The 9,996-nt window shown below is 35.3% G+C and overlaps 2 protein-coding genes across 3 annotated transcripts; both read right to left on the bottom strand.

Annotated features, from left to right (window-relative positions):
- Positions 834 to 3,742, bottom strand: LOC104719741 (RNA-binding protein CP33, chloroplastic-like). 2 transcript variants are annotated; one of them, XM_010437712.2, is made up of 5 exons: positions 3,341 to 3,742; positions 3,130 to 3,228; positions 1,884 to 2,174; positions 1,328 to 1,487; positions 834 to 1,246 (listed from the first exon to the last, which is right to left on the bottom strand). In XM_010437712.2, exons 1-4 carry the CDS (start codon positions 3,707 to 3,709, stop codon positions 1,332 to 1,334), a joined length of 915 nt encoding a protein of 304 aa, XP_010436014.1. In that variant the 5' UTR covers positions 3,710 to 3,742; the 3' UTR covers positions 834 to 1,246; positions 1,328 to 1,331. The 2 variants fall into 2 exon arrangements, with proteins under 2 accessions (XP_010436014.1, XP_019089841.1); XM_019234296.1 differs by having other exon boundaries at positions 834 to 1,219.
- Positions 3,870 to 6,438, bottom strand: LOC104719731. Its single transcript, XM_010437702.2, has 5 exons — positions 6,001 to 6,438; positions 5,605 to 5,877; positions 4,429 to 4,686; positions 4,246 to 4,353; positions 3,870 to 4,151 (listed from the first exon to the last, which is right to left on the bottom strand). Exons 1-5 carry the CDS (start codon positions 6,250 to 6,252, stop codon positions 4,029 to 4,031), a joined length of 1,014 nt encoding a protein of 337 aa, XP_010436004.1. The 5' UTR covers positions 6,253 to 6,438; the 3' UTR covers positions 3,870 to 4,028.

Genomic DNA, 9,996 nt, shown 5'->3' with positions numbered 1-9,996 from the left:
TTTTTTTTTTTTTTTTTTTTTAACGCCTTTATTGCGTTTAATGATATAAATGAGATTAGATAACTTTTGAAATTACATGATTGAAAAGTCTGTAATCTTAACGAGAGTAATTGCGTTTAAAACTGAAATATTGGATTAAAAAAGTCATTGGGTTTGGTCAGAAAGGTAAAGAGTAGGTGTTGTCACGTGGAAACAGCTGTAAGAATACACATATAAAGCTTTTTTTGCTTCAGGATTCTTCTTAATTGGCTCAGCCATGTGGGGGCTTGTACGTATATTATATCACCATTTTAGGTTAAAGGTGTCGTAACGAAATATTTTCACTCATATTATAAGTTAACTTAAAAATATGAAAAAGAGTTGAACTAAATGCGTTTGCTATGAAAGGTAGACGGACGATTCCATTGTTTTTTAGTTAACAGAAATAGGAAAAAAAAAAAAAACTTACTTCTTTTTAGAGTTTTTTTTTGCTCAAAAGGAGGAAAAAGAAAAAAAGAAAGTTGATGAAATTATTCCTTTTAAAAGGAAAAAAAGAGGCTGGAGAGCATTCAATAGCTGTGGAATTCGATTCGCATTTGATGATTCATTACCTCCTCAAAATATTCCAACTCAAACCAAAATGAAAAGTTACAACAATTTGTCCTTTTTCATATACCAATGTCTTTTTTTATTCTTTTCTTAACAATTGATAAACTTTAGAACATACCCACATAATTTAAGAAAGAATGAAAGAAATAGTACAAGAAGCTTTTTGGAACTAGTACTCTAGTAGTACAAATTTTTATATTGTTTTAGCATTTGAGTTTGCAAATTACTGTTATACCTTTTATAATATTCTTAAGATTTAAGGTTTCATATATAAAAAGAAGAATACACGTTACACACTAAACATATAACAAACGCGAAAAAGCAATCGAATACTAGAATGATCAACAAAATAAAGCATTGTGTTTGACTTAACTAAGCAAGTTTCTCAAAGCCACATGGGGTTTGTTTCTTAAGATTTTGATCTAGTCTGAAACTGACGTTTTGGTATACTCGGTCTCTACTAGTTTTCAGTTCTAACAAAATCGGTTTTGTACTTCTTACTTCTCCACCAGTTACTAAAGGTTTGGTACTCGTATGTAACCACTCCTCTTGCTGGTCAAAAAGTAAGAAGAAGAAAACCTAAAAGCTCGAAAAGCTTCTTCTTCAATTCCAATACCTTCCAGCAACAATCCAGCAACACAGACTATGTATAAATAACCTGATCGATCAGTTCAAAGCTTAGAGTTGATAATGATGATATAACAGACCAAGGAAATGAAAACAATGAAGCTTTTACTACCTCCTCAGTTCTCTGCAGCTGGAGTTTCGTCCTCTGCGGTCACTGACTCCGACTGAGATGATGGTTCCTCCTCCTCTTCCGGTGGCTGCAACCCTTCTTTTGCTTGCAACTTAACAAACTGTTTGCTACGTGCTAATCGGATCGGTCTTCCCATAAAATCCTACGTATATCAATATCACAGACATTCAATTTTATCAACTAAATCAACCATGTGTCAATAAACTCATTCGAAAGCTGTTTACGAGCAACATGCCATTAACTCTTCTGTTCTAACAATTTTGGGACTAAGATCCATATACTCTTAAAGTGTGCCTACAAAAAGAAACCCTTTTCTATGCTTGTCTCATTGCTGCATAAAGAGTCTCAACCTAGAAAATTTGGTTTAGGGTCCATTTATAGTATCAGCAGCACACCAAAAATAAACCCAAACACAAGCACTCTCTTGTACTTTGGATTCCATTTAACTATATCATACAGTAATATTGCTGGTAAGTCTAGAATGCTATTAAATTATGATTAGATCACTATTATTATCATGTAGAATAGCTTGGATTACCTTTCCTTGGAACTCAATAATCGCTGCCTCGGCCTGTTTCTTGGTTTTGAAAGAGACAAACCCGTAACCACTCGACCTCCTTGGATTTTCATGGAATATAACTTCAGTGGAGACAACGTTGCCAGTGTCTGCATCAAAGAACTCCTTAAGATGCTTAGCCCTTGCTTCAAATGCCAAGTTTGCAACAAACAAATTGAATGTAGGCACTTCCGAAGGTTTCTCACGCGGCGCATATGTCTTCTTCTTTTTGGCCTTTGCATAGTCTACCTTTAAACGACGACCCTCGTACTCCTAAACAGACATTTCCATGAAAAATGAAGATCAAAGAAAGAGCAAGACCCAAAGAAACAACACAGAAAATCAGATTTAGTATGCAATAATTGTGGACAACAAAAATCTATCTTGGGATACTGCAACATGAAAGAGCCAAATAGCACTACAACTTGTTCTGATGTAAAATAAAATAAGATGAGACTAACACAACCAAATGAGAGGGAGCAAGAAAAACAACAAAAAACAATCAGATGAAGTAGACGTAAATCTTGCTCTATAAAGTTTTGGTCAGCAAAATCAATCAACTTCACGGGATACTACATCACGAAAGAGTCTAATAACACAATCTACAACTTCTGCTAATGTAAATTGAGATAAAAATGAGACAAACACAACAAAATGAGAGAAATATCTCGATGATCCTGTGTTAATTTAGAGATGGAGGAAGAAATTGCAATGTTCTTATACACAAAAATCAACGAAACTGGGATAACTGCAATATGAAAGAGCCTACCTAATAAGAAGACAACTTTTACTAATCATAAAGTCAGATCAAATGAGACAAAACACAACACACTTGCAATGATTCCTTGCCAATTTATAGAGATGGAGGAAGCAATAGCGATGTTCTTACACACAAATATCAATCAAACAGGGATAACTGCAACATATAACCACAATATACAACTTGTACTAATTATGAAGTCAGATAAAATGAGAGAAACACAACCAAATGAGAGAAGAAAAAAACTCAATGATTCTTTGCCAATTTAGAGATGGAGGAAACGAATTGCGATGTTTTATGATATAATAACCAATCAAATTTGAGTACTACAACATGAAAGAGCCTAATAAGCAACAATGTACAACTCATAAAGTCCGATAAAATGAGACAAAACACAACCAAATCCAAATCTGAATGATTCTGTGACAATTTTAACGATGGAGTAAGCGATGGTTGCGAAGTTCTTACATATGATTCGAGAGATTTGAGAGCTGTAGCAGCTTCTTCAGGGGAACCCATTTCAATGAAAACCAAACCTCTATTCCTTTCCTTCTTATGCATAGACATCTACATATCAAAACCACATTACGTTTAACCAAAACAACGAAAGATTCGATTCAATTCAATTTCATTCAAGGTTTTAAAAAAAAAAAAAAAAAAGAAAAAATCAATAAAACACCTCAATGTCGACGACACTGCCGTACTTCTCGAACAACGTTCTTATATCTTCAGGTGTAGCTGCCCATGGAACGTTCTGAGCAATCAATCTAGTTTTCGAAATCTCTTCTACGATTTCCTCAGTAGCGGCGGAGATACTATCAGCTGGAGAAGAAGATGATGATTCGAGGATTGGCTCTTGAGTTGTAGCGGAGAAGTACGAGGTAAGGTTTCTGGATTTTGCTTGAACTGAGGAGCGACATAGCGAAGCAGAAGAAGAAGACCAAGCGAGAGAGTAATTGCTAAGCGAAACTTTCGGGTTAGGGTTCTTCTGGTTTGATTTGTGACCTAGAATTTGGAGGGAAACGCAAGGAAGACGAACAAGAGCCATGGTTGAGTGAGAGAGTTTTGGATAAGAAAAAAAAAATTACATTTTATTTTGTGTTGGAACTACATAACGACGTCGTCTCAAAACCTGATGCAACGGCATCGTTTTAGCTAGTCGTCTAGTCTACAGTTTGTCAATTTCACATTGTTTTTTTGTACAAGAAGCTTTATAAATATACCAGTTAGAAACATGGTTTAGTGGTCAAATTTTTATAGAAAATACATGTTTTGTTAGTAGCTTCAGAGAAGCTGACAACATAATCCGAATCTTGTTTTTCACAGATATGAATAATACAGAGAATATTTTGATTCATAGTCAATATCTAGCACTTGTTTGAATTATTCCACACAGGTGATAGAGGCTTTCTGCTGACTTCTGGACTGCTAAACTCAAGCTTTTTTTCCACCGGGCTGGTCATCATCTTCGGACTCTTTCTCTTGTTTGACTGTAAACATAAGAAACTCTTTTTAAGTTACAATCAAAGAGGAGAGTCTATATAGCTGCTTACTTTTTTTTTTCTTTTTGTGTTAGCTCTTTACCTTTGCAGATGCGCTGTTCCTGTCTGCGGAACAAAGAGGGCTTTGTTGCCTTAGCAACTTACGATTTTCTTTATCCAGCTTTCGGTTTAGCGTGCTCACAAGTTCCACCTGTTTAAAGATTGCGGGTTAAGTGGAATGATTTCAGAACAAGAACAAGAGAGTGTTATCGTTTTTTATAGATACCTCTTGCTCGGCTTTAGTCAGATTCAGGATGATGCATTCTTTTTCCTTTTCAAATTTCTTTGCCCTTGAAACTAAAGCAAGAACCTTTTGCGTTGAAGGCTTTAAGTGTTCCCATTTGCTCAACAAAGTTTGGCACGATTGGTCGTGGACATTTGCCTCCAAGAAGAGACGCCCCATCATAGTTTCGTCTTTGCTTATGAGTGATCCCAAAACTGACTCAAGCAAGTCTTCTTCTAACGGTGTAGTGCAGTTGTCAACCTTTTGAGAGAAATGAATATACAGACTTCTGTCAGAACACAAAAAAAAAAAAACTATATTTCCAGCAGAAATGACTATAAGTAGTAGGAACTAATAGCTATATCTCCTGACTAATATTGACACTAACGAATCTTTCTAATCTTCATTTGTTTGATGAATATGCTACACCTTAAGGATACAGAAAGATAAATCTTGGATGGAACAAGCAATCTCTCAAGCATCATAGACAAAATCCAACACTTATCAACTGCCTTTATCCACCTCAAGCTATCAAAAACGACTAATAATAGACTAATAGTGGATATAGGACAAACCTATTTCTATATAAAACGGAAAAATCCAAAGAACGATAGGGAGTAACGCACTATGTACCAACACATTATACATCAGTCATAAGACAGAAACTTGATATGGACTAGCATAGTATCTCTTTCAAGTGCATCAAACAGATCATATCTACAATTTAAAAACTTTCAGCAAAGCAACACAACATGGATGGAAGTATGAATCAGTGAGAAGACAAGCTAACACTTGGAGAAATTGCATAGTCAACTTAACAGAGAAAACCAAATGATGGATCCTCAAGTGATAACAATATCTAAAAATTTGAACTTTTTGCGAAGCAACACAATATGGATGGACTAATAATAAGTCAAGGAGACAACAAACTTCATCTGCAATGTCAACTTATGAAAGAAAACCAAAATGATGCATCCCCAAGTGGCAAAATCAAGATAATTAACATCTAAATCCAACTAACCCCCAGTGACCCAATGAAAGAGTATATAGAAGACAATAGCTTTTGAGTAAACCATTCATCAACAACAGTCTAACAAAATTATATATCTGCAAGTTCAAAAAGCAAACTAATTTACTAAAGGGCATTGCAATAGAAAGGAGAATTTAGTGTTATCTTACTTCACAATCTCCGATTCGACGCTTGCAAATCTGAATCTCCTCAGACAATCTTCCAATTTCCTCCTCCAAGTCACGAACCCTAGCTTCTGCTTCTCTTGCCCTCTCATCAGATTCGTTCCCAAACTCCATCAACGCATCACGATCTTTATGATAAAGCAAACACTCCTTCTCCAATCTCTTACACTGACTCAACAAATTCCCACACTCACTAGCCAGTTTCTGATTCTCATCAACAAACTTCTTCAACGCTTGCGCATTCATACTCGCTTCAGACTATTGAATTGGACACCCAAAAAAAAAAAAAAAAAAATACAAGATTCAGATCTAATCAAATCAATCACAGATTTAAAAAAACCAAATCTATGAAAACCCAGAAACGAATTTACTATTACTGACCCTAACGCGATCGATGACATGATCTTTCTCCTTTAATCTTGAAACAAGGGAAAGATACTGTTCGCGAAGACGGCGATGGGTTTCTTCAGTTGTATAAAGCTTTTTCTGAAGAGCTTCCATGGAGATCGGAAGACCCAAGGAGTGATCTATTGTGTCTTTGATAAAGTCATCGACTTCTTGGGAGAGATGATTCGTTCCCGTTCTCGCCCTCGTCTCTGCTTCGTCTGAATCGATTCTCTCGCCGCTCCGCATGGTTAATTTCGAAAGAAAAAAACAAGAATTGAATCAAGAAGAGAGCAGAAGATTTCTAGGGTTTTTGAATAGGGAGGAGGAAGAAAGAGGAATTCGTAAAGGAGACTGAGAGAATTCAAAAAGAAGAGAAAAGGAGAAGTGAGAGAGTTTTGTAGCCGTTACAAAAGTTAATTGCATCTCGATCGAGTCGAGAGACTACGTGGCAACGGTTTTATTGCCTACAGAGATTTTGGCTCCTAACTAAGGGTGGAACAATCCGGTTTAAATTGTGGTTTTTGTTTTTGTTTATTTAGTTTTCCGGTTTTGATAAATGCCTTATATTGAAATTTACGTATGAAAGATCTATGGTAAAAAGTTCGAGATGATTTGGGTGTTTTTCTCTAGTTTTGTTTGATTTTAATTTAGTTTAATACGATTTGGTTTCGGTCTGAATTGCTTTTCATTTTCGGTTTTTTTTTTTTTTTTTTTTTTGAAAAACGTTTTTAAATATAAACAAATAATGATTTACTTAAGATTTCTATATTTTTTCTTTTTATATTATGGTTTATTGACATATTTCTTATTATTTATATATTTCTATTATTATTTCTTTATATATATTTCTTCTTTTTACAAGTAGAAAGTAAGAGTGCAAATGAATAACTTAAATAAAAAGTTTAAATGGTTGAATGAACATTCATCCAATTTCATTTTAGATGAATAAGTTGAAACTATCCATTCAACCAAAAAAATTAGAAATTTATACTAATTTATTATTATGTTGAATTATTTTCACTTTCTTACGTGAAATATTTTTCAGTTGATAACTAATTCTTTTTTTTTCTTTTTTTTCTTTTTATGAAATTATACTCAAAGAAGTTCCATCCCTAGACTACTCTACAAACAAGGCTCATGGAGAATATGGTTTTGCCTAAGTATAGATATCTTTAACATTGTATTAAGGATCTTGGCAGGGTGACTAATATTATCAGGGGTCTCGGGCAAGTAAATATTTAGAGCCTTTAATAAAAAAATGTAAACTATTTAATTTTAATATAATATATATATATATATATATATATATTTTTTGACAACAGCTTACAAGATTAGCTCAAACGAGCCAATGCAAAGGAAAATTATTTACAAAGGTAACTAGATGCGGAACTGTTCGAACACGTCGAGCCAAATTATCCGCTTTACCATTCTGAGTACGAGGGACATAGATTAAAGAAAAGGAAGTAAACTCCTCTCTGTCCGCCTGGATGTCCTCCAGATAAGGTGTGAAAGCTGGCCACTCGGAAGGCGAAAACACCATCTTCACCAGGTCAGAGCAATCAGTAAGAAAAACAACGGATTGGTTATCGGCTCCAATCATACAACGCATTGCCCAAAGAAGGGCTTCGACCTCCGCATGAAGCGGGGAGAGACTGCGACGAAGATTTGAAGCTCCCATGGTAGTTTCATCCCCCGTGGGCGAGATACAGAACCATCCTCTACCAGCATACTGATCCGTCGCTTTCCACGATCCATCCACAAAACAACGAAAACTCAAGGGAAACCTGGATAACCTTGGGGCTCCAAAGCCCCCAACAGGAGCTACACCCTGAAGAGTGTGATCCTCTACAGACCCTGCAGCCTCTGTCTGGGCAAGGAACCAATCTTTAGCCTCATCTTCCGCTAACCGCAATATTGCTATTGGGTTAGAGTCCAAATTAGTGAAAAGTTTATCATTACGAGCTTTCCAAATATACCACAAAATCCATGGAAATCTATCCTGGAAAGGAACATCCTTGAACCGCCAGAAAAGAAAATCCATATTTGTGAAAACCGATGCAGTTGGAAAAACACCCTGGACCGTCGGGAACTGCGACAGAGCCCAGACCTGTCTGGCTGGCGGGCATTAAAAAAGAGTATGGTTTATCGTCTCCTCGTCACATCCACAAAAACCACATACTGGATCACAGTTAATGCTACGTTTCCGTAGATTAGCTGTAACCGCCACACAGCCCGAGATTACTTGCTACATAAAATGACGTAGTTTAGGCGGGCATCGGATCGTCCACACGAAGGCCTGAAGAGGTACATAGTTCGGCCCGACCACCGACGGGGCAGCCGCTTCCATGGCGTTAGACCGAAGAAGGTGGTACCCTAACTTGACCGTATATTTTCCTGACTTAGTAAAATGCCAACCTAACGAGTCCGGTTTGTCGGGCAACCGCAACGGTAAGGCAGAAATCAAGGCAACATCTTCCGGTACAAAAGTAGTCGAAAGTAAAGCCATGTCCTAGGAATGTGAGTTCCTGTCAATTAAATTTTGAACAGAGAGCAAAGGGTCAGACAACAACCCTGTGCCGATAGCTGGTCTCGGGGATTGAGCAGGGATCCACGGATCATTCCACACAGAAATGGAAGCACCAGATCCTACCCGTTTAATAAGTCCTTTGTTAACCAGAGAGCAAGCTGAGATAATACTTCTCCACCCATATATTATTTTAATATAATAAAACTAAAATTCAATATTTTTTTGTGTTTAAATTTTTATTTAGGAGCTTTTTTTTACTAACTATTTTGTAAAATTAGGACTTTTTTTATTTTTGACTCTGGAATGGGCTGGAGGCAATCAACCATACTTACGGCCCTATATCCTCAGCTGACTTTGCTTCTCGGAAGTGTATTGGGCTTGTTATAGAGATATTTTAGTAAAATATTTTTCTAATATATAATTTAAACGAAGTCGTTTTATCGCAATAAAACCCTAATTTTTTGCTATTTATTTCATTGTAGCCGCCTATCTTTTATCTGATAGGATACATTTTCTCACAAAAATCGTCATCATAATCTCCTTCACAGGTAAGTATTTCTGGCTATCTAATCATATCTTTGCTTTAATGGTTAGATGATTTACACACTAAGGGTTTGAATGGTAACTGCGGTCAGGACGGCCAAATCCATATGCAGTCTGGACCGCTCTATTTTTAAGGCGGACAACAGACTGCTGCGGACCAATTCTATTTGTATGCAAAAGCGGTCCGCATTTGGTCTGCTGCGATTTTGTCTCTGCTTTATTTGGACCACACAACTGCGGTCTACATTTACTGAATGGTAAATAAAAAGTGGTACAGTCCGTAAACGGATTTGTCTGCTCCAACCGCTGAACCATTCACACCCTAAAATTTTTTCCTATAATGAGATAGATTATTTAGAGAAGATAGCATAAATCTGCATTGTTTTACGTAAATTTAAGAGCGATTACGAGTTTTGTTTATGAAGATATATGAATTGTCTATCTGAATTTTAATCAAATAGATATATTTGAATTTTGGTTCTCGAACTAAATTTTTTTGACATATAAAAATCTGAATTGAAAGATAAATCATAAATAATATTTTGATATTTTATCAAATATTTTCAGTAAGTATGTATACTCCGAGCAGGTTCAATGAAAAAAATATTGTTTTCCAAAAAGATGATTGCTTCTTTTTTAAAAAGAAAAATTTAGTGAATAAAATTTTAGTATGAGCATTGAGTTCAAATTTGATATCTATGTAATGGATTTTGTGTTTATTATGCATATACATTCTTGAATAGTTATATTATTTTTAGTGTATAAATTCTTTTGAAAATACTTTTTTTTTTCATTTTCATATGAACTACACGTTCTCTAAAAAAAAAAAAATCATGATATCAATATATATGTTTTTTTTTTTTTTTTTTTTTTTTTTTTTTTTTTTTTTTTTTTTTTTTTTTTTTTTTTTTTTTTTTTTT

This window comes from Camelina sativa, chromosome 2, assembly GCF_000633955.1.
Source record: "Camelina sativa cultivar DH55 chromosome 2, Cs, whole genome shotgun sequence".
Classification (NCBI taxonomy): domain Eukaryota; kingdom Viridiplantae; phylum Streptophyta; class Magnoliopsida; order Brassicales; family Brassicaceae; genus Camelina; species Camelina sativa.
The sequence above is the reverse complement of the archived record's forward strand: the minus strand, read 5'-3'. Positions and strand labels throughout refer to the sequence as shown.

Bases quoted from the DNA above. Each gene is read 5' to 3' on its own strand.
- LOC104719731 (XM_010437702.2), bottom strand. From the start codon at position 6,252: ATGCGGAGCGGCGAGAGAATCGATTCAGACGAAGCAGAGACGAGGGCG. The intron at 5,878-6,000 runs GTCAGTAATAGT...CCAATTCAATAG, and splicing joins ATGTCATCGATCGCGTTAGG to TCTGAAGCGAGTATGAATGC. The intron at 4,152-4,245 runs GTAAAGAGCTAA...TTATGTTTACAG, and splicing joins GGAACAGCGCATCTGCAAAG to TCAAACAAGAGAAAGAGTCC.
- LOC104719741 (XM_010437712.2), bottom strand. From the start codon at position 3,709: ATGGCTCTTGTTCGTCTTCCTTGCGTTTCCCTCCAAATTCTAGGTCAC. The intron at 3,229-3,340 runs GTGTTTTATTGA...TTTGATATGTAG, and splicing joins GCAGTGTCGTCGACATTGAG to ATGTCTATGCATAAGAAGGA. The intron at 1,488-1,883 runs GTAATCCAAGCT...TGATATACGTAG, and splicing joins TTATTGAGTTCCAAGGAAAG to GATTTTATGGGAAGACCGAT.